Source organism: Varanus komodoensis, unplaced genomic scaffold (assembly GCF_004798865.1).
Source record: "Varanus komodoensis strain SLA01 unplaced genomic scaffold, ASM479886v1 scaffold25, whole genome shotgun sequence".
NCBI classification, from domain to species: domain Eukaryota; kingdom Metazoa; phylum Chordata; class Lepidosauria; order Squamata; family Varanidae; genus Varanus; species Varanus komodoensis.
In genome coordinates this window covers 3191348-3216184 of record NW_025335661.1, presented here as the reverse complement: position 1 = coordinate 3216184, position 24837 = coordinate 3191348, and the positions used below count along the sequence as shown (strand labels likewise).

Below are 24837 nucleotides of genomic sequence, written 5' to 3'. Positions count from 1 at the left end.
CAGCCTAACCTACCTGACAGGATTATTGAGAGGAAAAAATATCTAGGAAAAGAAGATTGTATAAGCCACCTTGAGTTCCTTGCAGGAAAAGAGCAGGTTATAAATATGATAAATATGAAATATTGGGAGAGGTACTTTATCAGGTACTATCAGGTCCTGGTGAAGCGACCTAAGTAGGATGACTGATAATGATTCTCTCTTCCCCCTCCTCAGCCCTGCTACACGGAGCCATCTTCCTTCATCTGGAATCTGCATGCTCTTGGTAGGAACTACCTAGATGCTGAGATAAGGGCTGACCAAAGATGCCCTCCTGTGTATTGATACTACTGCAGTCAAGTTAAGAAGGAGATTTTCGTGTGGAAGAAAAACAACAGCAACCTCTTAGATGTTTACATTCAGAATAGCTAACTTTACATTTTAAATGACTACAGAATCAACATTACATTCAGGGATATTTCTGTTTCTCTGCTACAGGGCTAGAAGTAGAACAACTACATTTTAACTTTAATTGTAGTATGAATGATCCTGGAATAATTGGTCAGCAATAAACATGATGCCATTTTATTTCCTCACTTCAGATTTTCACTTTAATAGAAAGGGTTATACTTCATATTAAATTGTAGATCTGAAGTGAGGCCATAAATTTCCTTTGGACATTAATGGAACGTACTTAAAATAGATTAGAAAAATCCTATGTCAGGGCTTGTTTATGTATGATTGTCCCTGCTTACAAAATATGCTAGATAATATTCTAAAGCCTTTCCCAGTCCTGAAATTTTGTTGAATTGCAAAACAATAATTTGTCTCAGATAAGGATATTTTTGCTTTATTATGTAAGGGCAGCTGATTTGCCATAGACAATAGTCTTTTATTGTTTTTTTTTTTCCTGCAGACTGGCAGAATTTACAAATTAGGTCCTCAATTACACCTGTACCTGAAATGAAAAGTTTCATGGTAGCTTGAGCATTCTGGTTACAGCCTGAAATCATGTGAAGCTCAAGCTTTGAGCCCTATCATGAGCATCCCTTCTATGAAAGGCCTTTCCCCATGTTTTCTGACCTCCATTCATGAACAGCAGACCACACAGATAGCTCATAGTTTATCCATGTTAACTGATCACATTGTTTCCCATGTATCTTGTTCATGGGCATTATGGTCTGAAGTGAGTAACCAGGACACCAGATGGGAGACACCCTCAGCTCCTCAGATTGGGTATGATAGGATTGTCTGTATCCCCACAGCCTGTTCACATGTGACTCCAGCAGTTAGAAACACAGAAACATAGTGATTCAGAAGGGGCCTCCTGGGCCGTCTAGTCTGTCCCCAGCTCCAGCTGGCTCCACTTATGTAACACTGAACATGTGGTTGTCCAATCTTTCCTTGAACACTCTCATTGATGGGGCCCCACCACCTCCCATGGAAGTCCATTCCATATCCTAGGGTCCTAACCATCAGGAAGTATTTCCTGAAATCTAACATGAAGCCTTGATTCCTTGAGCTTTGCCCCAACTACATCCTTTCCTTCACCACAGGGAAAAATAGGTCCTAATCGTCTACTGTGTGACACTCCTTCCCATACCTATATGTTGCTACAAGACCCTGTCTCATTCTCCTCTTCTCAGATCCTTCAATCTTATATATCATCATCCCTAATCTAACTACCATCCTTGTGACCTTCTGTTGAACTGATTATAACCTAGCTATGTCTCTCTTACAGTGTAAAACCTAGAATTGGACACAGTACTCCAGTTGTGGGTGCACCAGAATCTTATAAAGTGGTACTAATGCCTCTCTTGATCTGGAAGCCACAGTTCTGGTTATACAAAGGTGGCACTTGCCTTCTTAACTACTCTGTCACACTGCCAGCTCATGTTTAATCTGCTCTCACAAGTGCTGCTCTTCAGCCACTTGTCCCCCATGCTGTACGTGTGACACCTACTCCTGAGTCCCAAGTGCAAGACCTTGCACTTATCCATATTGAATGCCACCTGGTTGACTCCTACCTACTTCCAGTCTATTCAGATCCTTTTGGATCTGGAGTACCTGCTCCCCAGTTGTGGCCACCACCCACACTTTGGTATCATCTTTGAATTTATTCCATATGTACCTACACATTCCTTAATATATGAGTCAGAGGCCCTTCTTAAAGAACCATCTCCTGAAGAATTGAGGGAGATGACAAGCAGAAGGAGGGTCTTCTTGGTGATTGCACCTCACCTCTGGAATGGACTCCAGTTAGTGTTTTATTCCTGGAGATGTGTGCTGTTGGGGGGGGGGGGGGGAAGTGCCACAAAGATGGCAGAATGGAAGGTAGGCCTAGATTCAGCCAAAATCTTCAGGTGATCAATTGCCTAAGGTGGGTGCTAGGCAACAGTCAAAGATATGGGTAAAAAAGTACTTTTACTGGTGGTTCAGGATTGACAGATGTCACATTTAGCTGTAGAGACAATAAGATAAAATGCCCAGAAGAAAACCTAAGCAGAAAATGTAACGTTAGGGTTTTAAATATTTCTTTTAAGAGTTTATGTTTAGCTTTTGTCCTCAGTTAAAATCTCCCAAGTCCATTTAATATAGGTGAGAAACTGTAGGGTTCTGAGTACCACCACAGTTGTACTCCTGCTGGTGTCCAGTGGAATGAGCAGACAGCATCAAACATTCCAGGGTTTGGTTTGGAGTGATAATTAGGTCTAGAACAAGTTAAATTTGACCTACTTATCACTCTGTAGTGGTAAATAAATATTTTTCTTGCTACCATAAATTTTAGTCTGGTGGTGATATGGCTGCATGTAGCCCATGGCCTGCATGTTGCCCAGTGCTGGGTTTCATCAGTGCATAGATTTTTAAAAACATTCAATAGATGGGACAGTAAAAAGGGAGGTCATGTTTATTGGTGCAAAACAACACAATGAGAGTGAGGCAGGGTGAAGGGGAATCAAATGTCCAGCAAGTCAGAAGCCTGCAGAACAGAAAGCTCTTCTTTGTTGTATGAAAAGTTGTGAGGAAGTAAGGTGAATGGCTCTCTAGATGCAGGGAACTCCCAACCGAGGCACAGCAATCAAAAAGGCCCTAACACACATTCTAATCAAACACATTTCAGATGGTGGTAGTATGTGCAGCTAGGCCTCCTTAGATGATATGAGACAATGAGCAGATTCATAGAGTGAGAAGAAGTTCTCTAGGTGTTCTGGTTTTAAAACATTTTGGGCCCAGGAATGAACAAAAAGATGCCAACACATTCAAAAGCATTTTGATGCCTGAGTTAGAGGAGGAAACAGCCTCCCCTGCTTTAAGTCAGGGTTTATGGAACTCAAATGTGGCATGTGCATCTCCCTGGGAGTAAAAATGCAATACAAAATAAACAATAAACAATTCTTTGTTCAGTCATAATACTATAATGGTAGGGGCCCAGTTTTCTTCCCATTAACTTTTGATTATGAAAGGTAGAATATGAATGCATCAGATAGAAAAGCAATTCACATACATAGGTTAATAGAGAAGATATTGATGACTGCATGCCTAGAGTTCATGTTTTGCATTCATAAGCTCAGGATGATTCCACAGCTCCTTCCTTTGAAGGCATCACATGCAGTAGGGTAGTGAGAGATAACAGCTCAGAATCCTGGAGGCTACTAGTCAGTGGACCATACAGGACTAGAGGATCCCGTGGTCTTATCTGGATAAAGCAGTTCCATGTGTGTTTGCTGTAAGCTTGATTAGTTGTGAGTTGATACTGATTTGAGATTATTTATGCAACTGGACATTTTCATTCAGCACATAGTATGTGGAGACTGGAGAACAGCTTGTCTTCCTGCAGCCTTACTTTTCCATTTAAACCTGGGTAAGCATTATTGCTTTTAGGAAAAGGTTGTATTGACTTCTCCCTACCACAATTGAAGAGTTTAGAGCTGGCCTCGAAAAATTTATTACATTAATATTTTTGTGGCATTTCATTACACTGTTGAAAAAGTGGATTCTTTTAGTATTTTATTTAACATGGTCAATCATATATATGGAGAACTGTTAGCAGATAAGTTCAATTAAAGATGTTTTGCCATAACATTTCACTCTTGGTTTAAAAAACCCATTAACCATTCTCTCCCTTGTCTGGGCTGATTTGTTTTGATTTGCTGTATTAATTAGTTGCACAAAACATTTGCAGAAAAACGTCACTGCTTCTTTATGAGGATGACACATGATAATCTTGTTACTAGTATGCATCAGATGCTGGTCAATTAAAACATTCATCAACTGAGCTATTTTGAAGTTGTTCTGGTACAGTTACTTGAACTAAAAATTCATTAACCTCATCTTCCATCTGTCTAATCCTATGCATTATAGATGAAAGATGTTTCTATTTGCAAAAGGTTTTATGCTTATCCACTCTTCCTTTTAGTACTTTCTAATGGAGTTAACGCTTCAGTAATAGAACTTTGAACAGTTTAATCACAGAGGAGAGGGGACAATGATTTTATTGTTTACACATTTTTAAGTTTTTCATTTCTCACCATTACAAAGCAGATATACAGCACTGGGTGGTTCTGGTTTTTTCTCTCTCTCCCCCAACCAAGGAAAGTACCGTGTGATTGGAGGTATAATTTCACCTGTTAATGATAAGTATGGAAAGCAAGGATTGGCAGCAGCTGAACATCGGATAGCAATGGCTCGGCTTGCACTGGAAACATCAGAGTGGGTCAGAGTTGATCCTTGGGAGAGTGAACAAAAGCAATGGTGTGAGACCATAGCCGTTCTCAGGTAATGATGCTGATGCTGTTTCTTATATTTTTGTATCCAAAGGTCAAAACTGTATTTTAGGAACTTTTAGCTAGGGCTGCAAAGGAAATTCTGTTCCAAGGTGAACCCAATTCAAGAAACTGGAAACTTACATTAGATTTTCCAGACTCTAGTATTTCAGTGTAATTAAAGTTTGTTGACATGGTCTGGAGAAATGGAGAGTTGGAAGGTTGTTGATATTTAGGATAGTGGAATGCAGAATCTGGTGGAGACACAAGGAAGGCAAACTGCAAGAGTGCACAACCTTTCGGAGCCTGTGGGAACATTTGGTATTTTAAGAAACTCTCCTAGATACCACCACAGAGTGGCCACTATGGAAGGCTAGTTAGTCTCAAGGCAAGTAACCTGTACAGAAGCTTGGAGTACAAGGCAGAAGTGGATCTGGGCTCCTACAAACAAAACCTACAGTTTTGAGATGAGAAAAGGAAACTTGTTTTCTCTCTCCATCCCCCATCTCTGTCACTCTGGATCACAACCTGTAGAGTCTGGGTAGATGTGTACATGGTGCTAAGTCACTCTGAGGAAAAAACCCATGGTGGGTGGGTCGCTTATCTGCTACTCTCAGTAAACATGTCCACTGAACCATTTGCTATAAATTGTTTTTCCCTCATACCTCCCGAGCACCCAAAAGCACTGCTGGCACACATCCCAGTGGATTTGTGGCAGACCTTCTCATTTCCTTGTTTCCTACATCAGCACTCTTTCTGCAATTGCTCTGTAATACTTGCGAATACAGCACCAGAGCTTTTTTGTTTTGTTTCATTTATTTTCTTGCAGGACTGCCTGCCCACTGTTGAGCCCAGCATAGTCAGATTGCCCTCTTGCAAACGTCCTTGTCAAATTTGTCTTCCACTTTGGCACCTTCCTTGCAAAACTTGCCCCACCCATAAGATCACAAAAAGGTGATAATTTTCAGGGTCCTTATGAATGTGGGAAAGCATTCACAAGTGTTGTTGTTGTTGTTGTTCCTGTTCAAGTTCTTGGAAATTAGTGCAAGAGTTCCTCTTTCCTATTTAACCAGATGTATCCCTTTCTGGTTGATGTCTCCCACTTTGGTGCTTCCCTTGCTAGTGAATACCACTTTCTAAGCTGTTTCACGTTATGCTGATACAATGCTGTAATGCTGCCCCCCAAGTGCCTTCTCTCCTGCAACCAGTAGCCATGTGTTAGTGATCCCTACTTACCTTGTCTGTGTCCTCTACTTCAGGACTTTTCTTGCTAGATAACACCTTTTTATTCATTTTACACTGAAGCAAGTTTCATGCTTGAAACAAAACATTGTTAGAGCTTCGTCCTCGCAAATTTTTCTGTGCCTTTATCCTGCAGTTCTCTTGCTAGCTCTTAGGTGTACCTGAAGTTTACAGAGAAGTGAGTGGCACTGCAAAAATTACACAAAATTCATGGAAGAGCATTAGAATGGAAGGGAACTTTTCATAAATCACATGACAGAGAAGTAAAACTGAAGGGAGTTTTGCACAAGTTTCATGGTGGAGCAAAAGGAACACATTAAAAATTATGAACTTCTGGTGTCCTTGCTTCAACATTTTTGCAAAACAAAAAATCTATCGTGAGACTGGCAAAGGATATGGGAGCATAGTGGGAACTAATGAAAACATGAAGAGCACCTGGGGGTTTCTCTTTTTTCCCTGGCCAATTCTCTAGCGATTTTCAACAACCCATGAAAGATTTTCCTGCCAGGTTTGGACATCACACTAAGCCATCCTGGGAAACAGTCTTCCTACTAACCATGGGTTGTGCCTGTGGACACCGGATCACCTACCTCTGATATACTAAAACACAACAGAGCACAGGATATCTTCCTAAGATCCCTGTTTTTTTCTGGCTTCTGAGATTCCATCAGGCTCATCTTTGAACATTTTTCTGCACAAGCTTAAGGGTGTGATTGTTTTGTTTAAAAAGTAGAAAAGAATTTCATTAAAAGTCCGGGGCCCACATTTCATTTCAGATGCCAGCAACTGTACTTACACAACAGTTCTCTGAGTACACAGAAGAAAATTCCAGTCTTAATACACCGTTCTAATCATGGTGTTTTTGGAAAGGCTAAAGGAATTGTTTAATATCTATGGGCTATTTTAGATTATCACCAGCTTTAGTCAGATTTACCATATCTGCCCCCCAAAGCCAATATATTGACTGTCTAGCTCAGGAAGGGGTGAAGAAAAGAAAATGCTTTTTATCATTGTCTCCGGTCACTCCTGGAGAAATAAAGTTTGTTTATTTACTTTAACTTCCATTTTGAAAATTAATAGATGCCAAGGTGACCCCACTATATTTAAATTCTCCCTTGTGCGGGTTCTCTACTAGTATCAAACTGTTCATGTACAGTAGCTTGTCACATGTACAGTGTGACTTTTATCCATGCCACTGTAGCTTTTAATGTAAAGTTTTTCCCCCCATGGGATAGGCTTCTGTCAACAAATGTAAAAACACTTGAAGCCCAGAATTTGGAAAACATAATATAAGATAGAGTAGCTTGTCACATATACTGGGTGACTTTTATCCACTGCACTGTAACCTTCAAGAAAAGAGCCTTTGATGTCTGAAAATCTTGGGTGAACAACATTTTTTAACCAAATTGATGAACTTGAAAGAGAGTTCCATTTCTCTGTAATACAGTAAACCTCTCAAAAAACCAAAACAAAACCCACTAAGGTTCTGTGAATCTGTACTCATAACTTTATTTTAGATATGTTTAATCAAAAGTTCCTTCCATCAATTGATCAATAAAGATAATAGCATGCAGCTCAATCCCATGGCAGCTTTTTCAAGCAAAGCACCTGCTGGTACATTCGGAACACCATGTGCCTGAATAACTGCCTTGGTACAGCTTGTCATGTTGACATAACCCAGCCTTGCTGGAATGAGAAACAACCCTCAAATAACCCAGCAACAGGCCATGATCGTGCAGATCAGGACATTGTTCAAGTTCCATTAATAGCCATGATTCTTATTGCCTGCATCTGTCTTTCAAATAGATATTTTAATATTCCATTCATCCTCCTTTCTTCCTCTTCTTCCAGATGGATAGGTGGGTTCACACAATCATTTTCAGCCCCAGTAATTTAAATTTTAAAAAATGGTTGTTTGGGGGTAGTTTGAGGATAATTAATCATGCCAACAAACCACTTCTACCAGGTTTAGTTAACACAGCAGCCTATGAGTAGGGCTTGGGTCTCAGAATGGGCACCTAGCATCCACTGCTAACCCTTGTAGCTTATTTAAGCCATCATAGCTGGAAATGATTGTGGAAAACAGGTATCTCTTGTTTGGGAATTAGAATTATTTGCTCTTTCTGTTCCAGAGAGTTCCTAATGCCCTTTCATCATTTCTGCTCTCCTTTATTTTGAAGTCATCTTAAATCTCACTGGAATTGAGAGGAAGTAGGGAAGGAGAGAGAGATGGTCAGAAAAGCCATTTGGTCAACCAAACTTGGCTTGACCCTTCCATTGCACAGGGAGATCTTTCACAAATCTCAGAGTTATTCCAAGTATCCAATGTCCTCAGAAAACCTGCCTTGGCTTTATGCTTTTTATACGGAAATTTTCCTTGGTATTGTCATCCCTAAGAAGGATGCTTCAGAGTGGGTGTCCGAATGCATTTCACGTTGCTACGATATGGCAGGCTCAAAACTGGAGACCTTTGTCTAAGACTATTTGATCACAGAAAAGGCAGCATCCTTTGTGTGCTTTAAGAATGATTTTCTTTGTAAATGTCAACAAAACGTTTGTAATTTTGTTTCAGCAGGCTAACTTGGCTAACAATCCTGGCTATTTCATTTGTGGCTATCACTGGAGTGTGTGCTTGCTTGAGATATGGTGGGCATGTTTGCTTGAATCATTTAGTTCTGTTGCTATGTAGACAGCTTAAGGGTGTCTGCAGGCTTAGACAGAAAAAAACGTACTGCAACACCCAGAGTTCCACAGTCATGAATGCTGGCTAGAATGCTGGGAGTTCTAGAACATTTTTCTGTCTAATCACAAATGGGATTGCACCCAGTTGCAATCAACCTGCTTTGTGTTTGTCTGGATGATGTAAGGTTTACTTTTGATGGAATGGTCAGTACATTGCCCTTCTTTGCAACAAATATCCCTTTGTTATGTTCATGTTCTGTGACGGTTGAGTGCTTTCGTTGCAGTTCTGCTGAACTGATTCACCAACAAAACCAAAATTTTCTTTCTAAATGAAAATTACAGTTATCTCCATTTAAGGGCAGAGCCAACTATCTGGCAATATGTATCTTTTCAGTCATGTGATAGCAGTAACCAGCTAAATTGCAATCATAACTGTGAAGACAAGAATGACATACTAATGCATGGGGCACATTATTTCAGGTTGCCATGCACACATCAGACAATCTGAACAACACTGCATGTAACAATCTTCATAGAGGTATTCCAGTTTTGTTCATCTGGTAGCTGAAATAATGCAAATTCCTGGAGAATGAATAACCTTGTTCCAATGTACTGGCATGCCATCAGGCTGAATTTCCCACAGAACCTGGCCTTTTGCATTGAAAAATGCAAGCCATGGCAGGGACATTGCTGCAGCTGGTTGCGCATGAACCCAGAGAAGGTGGGTTATTTGAACAATTACCAAGCTACCCACAGTGGTATCTCATTGACTTTAACTGCCCATATTCTGGCATTTGTCAGGATCTGGGCTGCTCTGGAGCTGTACCCAGTGTTCAGAACCAGAAGGTCACCTTGGCATTTGCAGAACTGGTCCCAGACCCTGCTGCAGTTTTCAGTCTCTGATGAATTCCTGCCTGGGAACCTTGGAGGAAGAGCAATAAAAGAGCAAGCTGATCCTTCCAAAACTGGTTTCATTAACACAGGTCCTTCTGTTTACTGTTGTGCATGCACCTTGTCTGACTCTTCATGCTTCTTGCTGTTTATTTTGCCTTGCCATGCAGTTTCAGGAACACAGGTTTTTCTGTTTGTTGCAGTGCCTATATCTAGCCTGACCTGTTTCCTACCTTGTCATGTATCTGCCTTGCTGTATTGTCTCAGCAGTTCAGATTTGCCTGCTAGCTGTGGTTTAGTTCCTGCATCTTGCCTGTCCCTTTCTGTGTATCCTGACTCAAGGTACCTGCATCTCTGTTTGCCTTCCTGGTTCCCTATCTTAGCCTGTACCATGCCTATGACCTATGACTTGAACTTGCTGTTAAACCTTGTGTTTGGACTCTCTCACCTCATGTTCTATCTGGTCCCAGTGGTCTGTCTTGTCTCCTGCCACCCATGTCCTATCCCTGGACCCTGACAGCATTAAAAGCCTTCCTCAGTATCAACTACTTAAGAGACAGGGGTATATTTTAGAAACACTTGACCAGTTCTAACCACATGTTAGAAAAGAATATGTGATATGGGTGTGTGTGTGTGTGTGTGTGTGAAAACTACAGATTTCAAATGCTAACCAGGCAAGCTTTGTTTTTCTCCCAGAGAACTAGTAGGCATAGTCATTCCCTTATGCTCACCTAACTTTAGTTGTGGAAGCACTTGAAAACAAGAAAAGATGTGTTTACAACTCTAGTCTCCTGATACAGCTGCCAGATGTCAAAACTGAATGAAATACAAGACAAGGGAAATCTGCTGCAAGCATTCCAGTTTTCTCTCTCCCTGCTTAGGCACAGTCTTGGAGCCCTTTGTCCCTTCCAGATGTGCTGAATTCTGTCAGTGACTACGCACATTATGTCACTGTTTGTGTTGTGCTTCTCCAATAGGTTGCACCTTTATTTAGTTTATATGTCTCTTTCATTTGGTTCTTTTTCAGCCTTGATGAGTAGGAATGGCTGTTAGTTCTAGCGAACAGCTAGGAAAAGGTGTGAAAGCAGGGAATGCTGCTTAATGTTCTCAGCCTAGCTCTGAGAATATCTCTTCTCATTTTTCACACAGTGCCCAGTTTGAGGGTGGATGAATAGCTATACTGTGAAAATTGTGAGATCCAAATAATGCTTTTGCTGCATAGGTGCTACAAGCTGCTTGGTGTGGTCCTCAAGGACTTCTATAAATGTGTGAAATAGGTAATGATGCTTCATCTAAAAAATGCAAAACCAGGCTTTGGCTTGTAAGATATATTGAGAATCAGCAATATTTTTTTAAAAAAAACTTCTAATGGTAGAATGTATACTCATATAGTAGTAAAACTGTACAAAATGAATGTAAGAACCTCAGTATTTTGTACAATACTTTTTTCCTCTAATCCTCAGTTAACATCATGCCTTAGTTTGGTTGGAATTTGCCAGTAAAGGTCTTCATGTCACTGGCACCACTGAATCACATTGTAAGAATCACATTCAGAACATTGTACTTCTTCGTCGTGGCCTCTGTGCATCACACATATGGGTGCTGCGCCTGCGCAGTGCCTAGGCTGGAAGATAAGAAAGCTAATGGTTTTTGGCGGGGAAAAAGCTCCGCTCCCTCCCCCCACAGTATAAATAAAGCGGAGCGTCCGCCATTTTACTCAGTCTCTGCAACTACCGTTCGCTGTGCCTCGTGCCTGTTAATGTCTCTTGCTAGATTTTTCACCTCGTGCTCCTTACGGTTATACCTTTTTTACTTACCTCGTTCCTCGTTATATTCCCAGTTCTTTCTCCTCTTCCTCGTTGTTCTTTCTTCTCTCTAAAAAAAAAAAAAAAAACCCAAAAGTATTATTCTTACCCTCTGTACTATCATCTCTTTCTTCTTTTTCGCGATGGCACAGCGGGCGGCATTCCGCAAGTGCAGTGAGTGTGGCTCCAAAATGTCTCCCGCCGACCCGCACGACTTATGCCTTCTCTGCCTCGGCGACGGGCATAGGACCGACAAATGCGGGCATTGCCTGGCCTTTACTAAACAGGCCAGGAAGGATAGGGAGAATCGTCTCCATAAGCTGCTTTGGGATCAGGCCTTGCTCCAATCAGACTAGTTGGTCCCAAGGCCTACCCCTTCCTCGGCTGTACCACTGCAGCACTCTGCCTCTGCCTCAGCCGTGCCCTCTAAGTACCCTGCCTCTACATTGGCCGCGCCACCGCAGCGTCCTTCGGATGAAGGTGCTGCTTCGAGGGAAGCGCAACAGCTACCTCCTCCAGCTAAGCAAAAGGAGAAGCGTAAGCACTCAGAACTGGACAAATCCTCCGTTCATAAGAAGCCGAGGGAAGACAAGGCGGCTAAGGCAGCCCATAAGGGAAAGAAACTCGACCGCCCCAAGCACCGGGGCTCGGGTTCGTCGGGTTTCTCTGTACCGACCGCTGCTACGGTACCAACTCCTTTGGGACCGGCCCTGCAAATGGCGATGCAGGTGACTCCGCCGGGATCCCCCAGGCCCATGCGTTGGCCGGAGAGCATGTCTCTCCCACCGGAGTCACTACTTCGGGAGTCCATCTCCGATGGAGAAATTAGAGATTCCCCACTGGAATAGCATTCTCTGACTCCAATGCCTACTGCTGGGCCACCTGAGAAAACACAGTCACCGCCTAGGCATAGGAGCCGCTCATCGGAATGCCAGGGGGGTGACTGACCTGTGCTGAGTTATGGTGGTTTTCCCGGCTGGAGTGGCTATCCACCCTATGCCTATTACTCTCGGGACCGTCGTTCATTGTCAATCCCGAGAGAGGCACCGTCCGCGTCCGGCCATGCGAAACGAAGACCTTCGCCTTCTCCCGAGACCTCCTCATCTAGCAAAAACTACTGCTACCACCAGGACTCGGACAAGTCGGAAGTAGACTCCATGTCCCCGGATGTGGCCATCACCTCACAAGACCCTGGATCCCCGGACGAGCCTCATGTTTCCTTCTTGGAACTTGTCTCTCATCTGGTTCGGTCGCTGGAAATAGAGGCCTACCATCGCCCCAGCCCCGACCGTTTTTATGATATTGTCCAGGGAGAACAGTCCGCAACCATTGCCTTGCCTCTAATTACCACGCTCCGCCAGGCAATGGTCCAGCCCTGGGACCAACAAGCACAACCGCAAGCAACATCTCATCGGTACAAGTCTATGTACCAGGTCAGAGAGGAAGATATTCCATTTTTGCTGCACCACCCTAAGCTCAACTCTGTGGTGGTCGAGTCGTCCCAGGGCAGGGAGGCTCGGGGCCATACAACACCCCGATATAAAGAAGGGAGGAAAGTTGATATGATTGCATGTCGGTCTACGCGGCTGCAAGACTCGGCATGCGCATATCGAATTATGAAGTGACGCTGGCACGTTACCAGTACTTCATAATGCAGAAGCTGGATAACATTACCTCCTCCCTTCCGGACCAACAGGCAGATCTAGCCAGGGTCTTTATAAAAGAGGTGATGCAAGTGGCCATACAGCAGTTGTCCACAGCAAGACATCACGTGGACACTGACTCTCGGGCCATGGTCAGTGCTATCTCCTTACAACGACACGCATGGTTCAGGAATTGTAATTTTCCTGAAGAGATGAAGCAGAGGATAGAGGAGATGCCATTCGATGGCATTGGTCTTTTCCATTCGAAGACCGGTCGAAAACTCAAAGCCATCCACGAATCCCGCATGACAGTGCGTCGCATGGAACTCCCACAAACTAAATGTAAGTGATCATGGTTCAGGCCTTATGGATGCCAACAATACCAACCCCATCAACATTACCAACAGTGGCAGCAGCGTAGAAGGCAACAGCCCCAACAGCGCTTCTCTCAGGGCCGTCAGTGCTTCGACTCCGAGAAACGCCCTCGTTGACGGTCCCGGCAAACCAATCCATCTTTCCATTCCCCACCTTCCCCTCTCCCTTTCGGGAGCCAGCTTCAAAACCCACTCCCCATTTGGGACACCATTACATCTGATAGGTGGGTGTTGTCCATCATTCAGCTCGGATATAGAATAGAATTCGACGTCGTTCCACCATCGAGCCCTATCCGATTTACGCCACCATCTTCGGTTCTGTGCGATAAGATCTACCAACTTCTTCGTAAAGATGCGATTTGACAACTTTCCCACACTGATGGGCTTCACGGATTCTACTCCCGATATTTTACGGTCCCCAAATGGGACGGTGGTCTTCAACCTAGCCTGGATCTCCGGAATGTCAACAGATACATTAAACCAAAGACGTTCTGGATGACCACCTTACAGAATATCCTTCCGTTGCTGGAAAAAGGGGATTGGTTTGCCTCATTGGACTTGAAGGATGCTTATTTTCATATCTCTATTCATCCTTCCCATAGACGCTTCCTGCGATTTACTGTTGGATCCGATATTTTCGAATTCAATGTGCTCCCGTTCGGCCTAGCTATGGCACCGAGGATCTTCACAAAATGCATGGCCCCAGTATGTGCCCACCTACGGCTTCAGGGTATACAAGTCTACCCCTACCTAGATGATTGGCTCATTGTGTCACAGACTAAGGCCAACCTCCTTGCGGCTGTCCATGCGACTTGTACTTTGCTTGATAACCTTGGACTATGCATTAATCTTAAGAAATCGTCACTTATCCCAACACAGGTCATTGATTTCATCAGAGCACGTATTGACTCCATTCTACAAAGAGTGTTTCTTCCTCCATCCCACGGAGCCACGCTGTGTGCCCACATCCATCGGATCCGACGACTAAGGACAGTGCAGGCCGTCACTGTACAAAGACTATTGGGGCACATGGCGGCCTCGGTGGCAGTTGTGCCTTACGCAAGACTCAGACTTCAGCTGCTTCAACTGTTCTGCAACAGATCGTTTCATTCACAATGGGATCTACAAACCAGGCTTCTTCAGATTCCATCCTCGATCCTTCACTCCCTGATATGGTGGACTTTTACACGCAACCTGTCGATGGGCGTTCCATTCTGTCAGCCCCATCCAATTGTGACATTGTACACCGACGCATCCCTCATTGGATGGGGTGTGGCATATGCAGGACTTCGGGTCCAAGGAGCTTGGAACCGACAGGAAGCGGGGAGGCACATCAATTTCCTCGAACTTCTGGCAATTTTCAATGCTCTCAAATCCTTCGAAACTGTTATACACAGCCAAGTTGTGCATGTTGCATCCAACAACATGGCTGCAGTCTTCTATGCCAACAAGCAAGGCGGAATGAGGTCTCCGCTCTTGGCCCGATTGTCAATGCAGATCTGGGATTGGTGCATCCCACGGGACATAATGCTACTGGCGGTGCACCTTGCAGGGACCGACAACATAGAAGCGGTTACACTGAGCAGGCAGATGTCAATGACCCACGAGTGGGAGTTGGACCGGACGATTTGCACCGAACTATTCCAGTTGTGGGGATACCCAGACATAGACTTGTTCACTATCCGAACAAACAGGGTATGCGAACTGTTTTGCTCCAGAGCGGGTATCGGACAGAACTTGAGGGGAGATGCTCTCATGATCGATTGGAGCAACCTGTTTTTCTATGCGTTTCTTCCGATTTCCTTCTGATGAAGGTGGTATCAAAGATTGTCCAGGACAATGCTACAGGAATTTTGATAGCCCCATGGTGGCCAAGGCAACCCTGGTTCACTGCTCTCCTCCTTCAGTCCAAAGGTGTTTTCCGTCGACTTCCACCGGTCCCTCACCTATTGATGCAGTGCAACGGAGCAATCCAACACCCAGACCTAGCCTCTCTCAAACTGACAGCGTGGAGTATTCGCTATATTCGGTCTCTCTATCGGTTCCATTACCATCTCGATTCACTGAATCCTCTCCTGCATACGCGACCGACTCCTCCTTCGGGATCGACAGTACTTGTCTCGGATTCGACGTTTTTACATCCTGATATCAGAGCGATTCTCAAACCTGCACTAAGACCTTCTACATGCCTGACTTACTTAGCTAAATGGAAAAGATTTTCCTCCTTTGCCAACCGTCATTCCTTTTCTCCGGAATCGGCATCCATTGAGAACGTTTTGCAATTTCTCTTCGAACTTCACCGTTTGGGACTTAAGCCTTCGTCTATACAGGTTTACACGGCTGGTATCTCACATTTCCGTGGTACCATACAAGGCTTATTGGTTTTTTCTCAACCTTTGATTCGTTGTTTTCTTAGAGGACTACAGAATCTACACCCGTCAATTCGCCCGGTCATGCTGACTTGGAGCCTTTCTGTTGTACTCCAAGTGCTAACAAAGCCACCCTTTGAACCTCTGGCGACGGTGGATCTACATCTTGTATCATGGAAAACTGCCTTCCTTGTTGCAGTTACTTCAGCCAGAAGGGCCAATGAGCTTTGCGCTCTACACATAGACCCACCATGTTTGAACTTCCACAAAGAAAAGGTGGTTCTTCGAATGGACTCAACATTTCTTCCTAAAGTGGCTACATTGTTTCATTTGAATCAGGACATCACATTGCCTGCATTCTTTCCATCTCCATCGACTCCGATTGAGCGCTCTCTCCATACACTTGATGTTTGGCGCTGCCTTGCTTTTTACAGATCTCGTACAGAATCCTTTTGGAATTCTAACAGACTTTTCATTAAATATGCTGATAATGACAAAGGCTCTTCAGTCTCATCTCAGCGATTATCTAAATGGATTGTGCAGACCATTGTGTTGGCCTACCAGTTGGCTCGGATGGACTACCTACACTTCCGAGGGGCCATTCTACACGAGCAGTAGCGACTTCGTCAGCTTTTGCGGCAGGTGTTCCACTTCAAGATATTTGCAGAGCCGTGACCTGGGCTGCTCCGTGTATTTTTGCCAAGCATTATCAGCTTGATGTGTGCGCCAGACAGGACTGTTCCTTTGGCAGAGCGGTGCTCTCTGCCATTCTTCAGTGATGACACCTCCCTCCTCCGAGTCTGGTAAGTTTGCTAATCACCCATATGTGTGATGCACAGAGGCCACGACGAAGAAAAGCAGGTTCCTTACCTGTAACTGATGTTCTTCGAGTGGCCATCTGTGCATTCACACAACCCACCCGCCGGCCCCGCATGGTGTCGGTGAGTGGACTTGTTCTTTTATATCGGTTCCGTACTAATCTTACGGTACCGATGTGGCTTGCTATAGTACTGTCATTTTCTACTAGGGGGCAAACGTCGGTCTTCAAGACTGAGTAAAATGGCGGACACTCCGCTCTATTTATACTGTGGGGGGAGGGAGTGGAGCTTTTTCCCGCCAAAAACCATTATCTTTCTAATCTTCCGGCCTAGGCACTGCGCAGGCGCAGCACCCATATGTGTGATGCACAGATGACCACTTGAAGAACATCAGTTACAGGTAAGCAACCTGCTTTTCTCAAAGCTGGTGTGTGTTTTAGTTTTTAGCATTGTTCAGCATTTCAGTTTTTGATTATATAAATGCTGAATAATGCACAACGTCATCCATATATATGTCTACCTAGAAGTTAGCCCCACTGAGTTTATTGGGGCTTATTTCCAGGTAAGTATGTGTAGCATTACAGTTTAAATAGGGATGCGAATATCCAAAAAAGGACTGGAAAATTAACCAAACCGTTTTTTCCAGGGTATTTTTACTCCCCAGAAAAAAGATAGATTTTCCCCATATTATTCCAGTTTTTTTCATATCTCATTCAATGTTGGGGTTTTTTGGCAGAAAAAGCTATTGATAATTCCTCCAGCAAGAGAAATCTTTGACTTCTCATGGTAAAGCCTTTTAAGCAGCCACCACCACATTGCTTCCTATGCATGTATTTCACTTGAGAATGCTTATAAGAAGGCTCTAGCATGCTGTAGATCGCTATAGGCCTCTAAATGGGCCTTCCACATCACTTGCAGCTCATGTTGTTCTTCCCTTGAATCTCTTACATTAGGCCATCTGTAGAACAGGGAATTCAGACTGTGTTCATGTTTTTATTTAAGAGCACAGACTTGTGACATAGATTTGGGGCTGGGCAACCTACCAGCCCTAGCCAGAATAGCCAATGATGACGGATGATGGGAAATCTAGGCTAAAATATCTCAAAGCCTACAAGCTGCCCACCTCTGGTCTAGGTTCCAGTTCAACAAAACATCTGCTCCTGCAATTTCACCATGGGGACTGCATTATGACACTAACATAAATTTGGATTTGTCTGGACACAGCCCCAAAATATTTCTCAGCAAGACAGGCACAGGAGAGCATGAGGTAAGGATTCATCTTACAAAAAGAACAAAACTAGAGAGGGGCCAGTTATGTCAGCAAGGAAGCTCACAAGCAGGCAAAAAAGCAGGTCAGGTGAGTCACCTTGCTCTATGGAAAGATCTTCAGCTTTCTATATTCTCACCCTTAGAAGGTTCTTGCATTTTTTTTTTTTTGCTTGATTCCAAATAACTGTGTTTGAAATTCCACATTTCAAAAGGAGCTTTGGACTTGAGCTTTCTCAAACAATATATGAAAACCTTTTGAAAAGGTAAGATGTTTCAAGACCAGTTTGTTATATACCATAGGCTTCTCCCATTGAAGAGAAAAAGGTTTCAAAATATCCACTGGAAATGCTTAAATAAGTGCTTTTGATCATATCCAAGGACTTTTCTTTCTGTATTCCCCACCTTTTTTTTCTTTGTTGGTTCTAGTTTTTTAATGTGATTGCATTGTAACTTATGTAAAAGCTCAAAATGTTTATTACACTTCATTGTGTAATAAAGTAGAAAGAAACTAGTCCAACAGAAGAAACCAGTTTACATCCATTATGTCTCCTATAGAAATAAAAGTATAATAAAAACAAAATAATGGTATATAGAAGATGTTCAAGTTGGACACAAACGTGAATCACAAGTGACACAAATCTTGTACAGAATTAATATTGCAAATTCCTCAACCAACTAATTAAACCCTGAAGTGCACAAAAGCCGACTGAGTTTTAGAAACTGAAAGTGCAAGTTAATCGCTTTGTATATCTCTGAGAGGATTACCTTACACAGAGTCCTTTATTTGAACATAGGCACCATTACAAAGAACTGCTTAAATCACACCATATCAGAGAACTGCCTGGGGAGAACAATTGGCCCATAGAAAAAGCTGCCAAGCCATCATTTGCTTCATCACTCACAGGTTTGTTCATGCTGTAAGTAGTGTTTCTTGTGTAAGTGATAAAGCCTTACACTTTGGACAGATTAACAGCTATGCTTAAGTGGGAAAGTTGAACATTCATGGTTTTGGATGCTGCAGTTCATGATCAAAGCATATAAAACTCTACTGCTGAAAGGGGTGCAGCTATAAATTGATGTTATCTTTTTCTGGTGTTCGTGTGTGAACAGAAGGGAGTTGCCATCGCAGTGACAGACTCTGTAGGGAGTCCTAGGTCCATCACACTTGTTACTGTACACATAGAGAGCTCTCTTTGGGCAACTGAGAACTCTGCCTTTGCAGGATATACTATCAAGCACAAAGATTTATTTGTGTTTAGCTATATACACATCACAGGTTCTAACGAGGATGCATGTGTCTCAGGACAGAGCCTGCCACTGCAGTGCCACTCTCCCTCCACCAGGGCCTGCAAACAAATGACTAATAATAGCTGAATAGCATGTGTGTACAGCTGTGCCAAAACTGTGCACATGGGGACTGAGGAATGCATTTGGTTGGCTGTGGAGTCTACCTTCTTTGAATGTATGGAAAATGGTATGGATCACAGGGATGGCTACATTTAGGGCAGCATTTGGCCTGCCGGGTAAAGACATTCTTATTTAAGTGTTTTAATAGCTAATGGGTTTTCATTACTGTCTTAACCTTATCACTGTGTTGCCTCTTGCCATTTTGGCAGCTTGTTAAACTTTGCATTTTTTAATGGATTTCTGTTTTTTTAATTGGTTGTATTGTTTTAATTTCTATTTTATAATTGTTTTACTGTTAATTGTTTAACCCAGAGAGTGCTTGGGTTATGGACAGTGCGTAGGTGTAATGAATAAATAAACTAATTAATTAATTAAAGTTGGCCACCAATCAGCAGTCATTAGGTTGTACTGTCCCTTTTCTGAGTTCTGCTGACATGTTTATTCCAGAAATGTTAGTTTCTGGTTGCTCTAGGAAATGGCAGTTGTACTTTCCATTAGTGCAAAAGCAGCTTGGGATACTACCCATTACTATGCTTTGTACTACTGTCCTAATTAACCCACAACCTCCTTTTTTAATATTTTACTATTCTTCCTTCGTTGTGCTCTCTCTACCCAGAATTTATGTGAAGTGAGCCATCAATTTCTTTTCAGTGATATGTAGCCAAGACCTTAACAGATATTCTGCTGCCACCTGCTAGCTGTAAATGATCTCAAATTAGTTATCCCTAGCTTGGTATTTTTATTGGCAGGCTTGCCTAATGATAAACATTTCCACAACCTGCACCATTCCTATTTCTAAATTATATTTCTTGCTGTTGTGATTCAAAAATACTTAAACAGAAAGACAAGCATTCCTATCTTGGATTAATTTAAGAATTTTCTGAAACTTCCCCTCCCCCCAAATGTGGAAATTGTTGACCTAATTTTTCTGATCTATTCTATGGCTGACTAAACCAACCCATCTCTTAATCCCTGAAATCTCCCAATGGAATGATAAAACGAAGTTACACTTCCACCACTTGGTCATGTGGACTGGCTGCATTGAAAGCTGGAGATTCTATGCACTAAGAGCTCTGTGTCATCTGTAGCTGCTAAATAGGGCCAGCCCAGGCTTAGAGACCCTCACTGGAGGTCTCAGGTCAGGCAGGACAGTCCATGGCTTACAAAAAGGCTTTGCTAAGCTGCGAGAGCTTTCTCTCCAGGCCATGCAACATTTTGTGAGCTGGGATACTGCAATTCTTTTCTACTCAGTTTTCAGTCTGAGATAAATTTGGGGGCTTTGTAAAGCTTAATTTGCCTTTAAGGAGGGCTTTAATGGGCCACCAAATTCTGTTCTGAGCCTGTATTTGGAGAACAGTGCCAGCATCTCTACTTTTTTGCTAATATAATACCTGTCTGCCATTTTGGAAGCCTCTGTTATTTGCTGTTTTATTTTGAAAGCTCCTCTATTTACAAGGCTTACCAGTCAGTTTTATTACTCTTCCAGCTTCTATGAGACTTATTTTAATAGGTCTTCACATTTCTGATAAGGGTCACCAAATTTAGCATCATATGCATAGTAGGGTTTTCTTCCTTTTTATAAAGGGCACTTGATCTTTATTTCATTTCAAATTGAACGTGGGCAAATAACATTGTTGATTTCTTACCTATTTTGGTTGGAGAGCTTTGTCTCTTAATGAGATCTTGCTGGCTGTTAAATCCAGCTGCTTCCTTTATACAGGTGGTGGTTTCTCCTTTGGCTAAGCTTTGTTTTCCTTCCTGAAAAGGTCTTACAGAGTATTATAATAACTTTCTTGCCACCACTATTGATTCAGATATTTTTTAAAAACTTTAAAAAATACAGGCAAAAGAACTGGAACAATATTATAGGCATTTTACTTTAAAAAAGCCATTATCACTTGTGAAAGTACAAGATCATTATTTAACAGTAGCCCTCAACAGTCCAAAGACATTATATTCTCCATCTTCTTCCCTCTGGACTTGATTCTATCAGCAGCCTTCTTTAAAAACCAATTTAGTTGCTCAGTTCCGGTTTCATCATTTCAAGACTTCATTCTTTAAAAAGGAAAAAAAAAACAAAGCACCTTATTCTTATGTTCATTTCATTTTTTTAACAATCAAGATGGATGGATGATGGTGTTTTCTATCTACAGACTGGCCATGTCATTTGATACCACTTGTCAGAGAGCACTGCTCGTACATTTATTCAGATGAACCCTGCTATACAGATCTTCATAAAAAGCTTCAGAATATATATTATCATGCATTTGATGCTTTATAATTATTACTACAATAGTAATGCTCTTGATTAGCTTAGGTTTTTTTAAAGGAAGCATCTTGAAAAAAGAGCAATCAGCTTCAACTGTGCTGTTTATTTTTAAACTATAAATTGGACCCTTTCCAACTATGCTTAGTCCCACTGAATTCCTTAGGACTGGAATGCTTAACTGAGAACAAGATAACAGCCATCATTAGATACCGTTTCCTAAAAATCCTTCTAGTTTTGCACCTATTTTTTCAGAATATGGAGAACTGAGCAACACAGGATTTATAGTTAGATGAAACTACACAAACACACTTCTCAATTCTGCAGCCACTTGTTCCAAGAGCACTGCCCAAGCTATGAACCTAACCTATAGGGAACTCCTTCTAGAGCAGGAGAATGATTGTTTCTTCATGGCAGTGTTCTACTGTTGTTTCATGAACCTTTTACTCCTGGAGTAGTGCTCATTCTTTCTTTTCAGTGCTAGGCTATTCATCTGTCTTATTGTATTTAAGCATAGCTAACCTGCCTACCCCCACTATCCAAAAAAGTTATTTCCTGCCTCTTCATCCCAGCTCTAGGCTATTGCCTAAATATTGTAATGTTGTCTTGGGACTGAGACATGGATAAATATCTCATGAGCAATGTAAGCCTATGAAGATTTACTCCAAAGTCTTACTGGGTTTAATGGAACTTCCTCCCAGTTAAGTGTGCCTTGAAGGGAATAATAAATAGGAAAACAAGAAATTGAAACAGGGACAGTAATTGTAGCAATAGAAGATGAAACTTATTTTACAATCCTATATCTCATTTCATAGTTTCCTGTATCTAGTAGCATATGTAAAAGCAGCAGCATGTATGGTGTGCAGTCGATGTTTTGATTGCATGTTAAAACTGTTACGTATCTTAGAGTATAAATGAAGTTAAAATATGCATATTTTGTAAATGATCCTACATTTAAATAATACATTTGGGGAAGGACTATATTGCCAGTTAGGTTGTGGGTATGCATGAGTGCGTTGTGTGTGCACGCCTAGAAACTACAAAAGCAAGTAAAGAATTAGCTGTTGATGTTGAAGCACAAGACAATGACATAAGCAGTGTTTGTTATATTTCTACAGTTGTGCCGGAGCTAAAACTTCTTTGTGGTGCTGATTTTCTGAAGACATTTCAAACACCAAACCTCTGGAAGGAAGAACACATTTTAGAAATAGTGGGAAAGTTTGGGTTGGTATGCATTAGTCGTGCTGGCAGTGATCTTTCTCAGTGTGTTACTGAATCGGAGCTTTTGAGTAGATACAAGGACAATATACATTTGGTTAGAGAATGGGTTCGCAATGAAATCAGTGCCACACATATAAGGCAAGCTTTATGTAGAGGCCAAAGTGTGAAATATCTGGTTCCTGATTCGGTTATTTCCTACATTAAGCAGCACAATGTATATACAGAAGAGACAGAACAAAAAAACAAAGGAGATTTGTTGCAGCCTCTTAAGCAATATGGTGCTCTGCTCAGCCCTCTTAATGACTGATGGCTCTACTATACCAGATTAGTATAATTATGAACTTAAAAGTGGGAAAGCCAGATACTCCATCTGTAAGGAAAAGTAATCTCTGCTCCAGTCATTTCAAGTTCATCCATGCTAAACAATTTCTGTGCATACCAATGCAAAGTCTTTGTGGTGATCTGATGTCTAGATGTAGTGTCATTTATGTAGGGCCTTCCAAACTGTCTTTTGAGTATTCAAACAGTTTTACACACATTATGGGGATCCATTCTTTGTCTTGATGAATGAAGAAATTAACGTTTGTTCAACCTCTTTCTCTTTGCAAGGTTTGGAGTGGAATTGGCCACTCTGGAGTTGCTGGCTCAAGAATTAAAATTTACATTAAAATAAAATATTGTTCACTAGTTCCCCATTCCATCTGAACCAGGGAACTCTGGAATAATATCAGCTTATAAACCAGAAAAATAAAACCAAGATGTGGTGGCTTCATGAAGCCTTGGACTGATCATTCAAATACAGCCAGTGTGTTTTGGAATTGCAATGTTATATGCATTTTGATTTGCTTGGGAGAAAACCTTTTAAAACCTTTTAATAACATTTCATTATGGAATTTAAAGGCATGTTGAATTATTGTTGTAGTCTTTTTACCATATCACAGTATTATCACACTTAAAGCACATCTGCCTTAGTGCAAAATGATTACTCTCATATAAGAATATAAAGAATAATTCCACTTGTCAGCATTGGGTTTACAGGAACTCATGCCACCCTCCCCTTAATGGACTGATAACCCTGTTGCTTACTCTTAACATAAAATGGACAAAAGATCTAGTATATGTCTTCACCAAACAGTCCAAAGGATGGTTGTAAGTTTCATTATCTTCCAAGCAACACCTTAGAGGAGTACGGTCCGTATATGTTTCACTCATTTGACATTAGTTGGCACCTTTCTTTTTTCTTTTCATTTTTCTAGTTGAGTTTCTGGTTAGCATCCTAAGAGTTATTTACAGTGCCTCCAACCAAATTCTTGTGGGAATATAAAAATACTAGTCAGACATATGAAGAATGCTAATTTCATAATGATTCTGTAATAATTTACTGGTGGAAGAATACAATGCATGTTGGAAGAAATGTGGCTTTGTTTGTATCCTCCTAAGACATCTATTTTATATGTTGTTTAAATGCAATATATAAACTGAATATAACTTTTTCATAAAAAGATCATCTCCCACCCCTGCTTCAAACTCTGTTGCAAAAACCTTTCCTTTGTAACTTTTCAGGATGAGCAATTATAACAGTGACATTCTCAAACATTCTTGTGTTCTTGACCTTGAGCACCTTTTCTTGCTGGAAAGGCAGGATACAAATCATATAAGTAACTATCCTATTTGAAAGGAGGGGGACTGAAAAAACACCCAAGAAAATTGAAAATGTGACAAAACGAGAAGAGGTTGGTTCCTTGTTACTAAATTTTCAGGTGGAGCTTTAGTAGATAAAATGTTGCACTCTGACAAGGGAAGTCTAGATTGCAGTCCTTGTTCAGTTTTGCAATTCACTTGGGGAATGGACACTTCACCGAGCATTCACACTTGCCCTCAGCCTAACCTGCCTTAAAGTGTTGCAAGGATGAAATACAAGAGAGAACTACATATGTTTCTCTGAACTTCTTAACAGAGCAGTGTTTACATACATACATAAATACATACATGCACACAAACACATAATGAAAACAAAACTCAGCCACTTGTCTTGCAGCACCTTTCTTCCCCAAAATGAATACAAAAGTCTGGACACCAGAACACCAAATTCAGTGTTAGAAGCCTTTTGT

At 41.8% G+C, this 24837-nt stretch overlaps 1 protein-coding gene across 1 annotated transcript; it reads left to right on the top strand.

Moving 5' to 3' along the window:
* Positions 1-216: 216 nt before the first annotated feature.
* On the top strand, positions 217-24240 carry NMNAT3 (nicotinamide nucleotide adenylyltransferase 3). The gene is made up of 4 exons (XM_044432828.1): positions 217-262; positions 4569-4752; positions 18627-18736; positions 22624-24240. Exons 2-4 carry the CDS (start codon positions 4658-4660, stop codon positions 23031-23033), a joined length of 615 nt encoding a protein of 204 aa, XP_044288763.1. The 5' UTR covers positions 217-262; positions 4569-4657; the 3' UTR covers positions 23034-24240.
* The last annotated feature ends 597 nt before the right edge of the window (positions 24241-24837 follow it).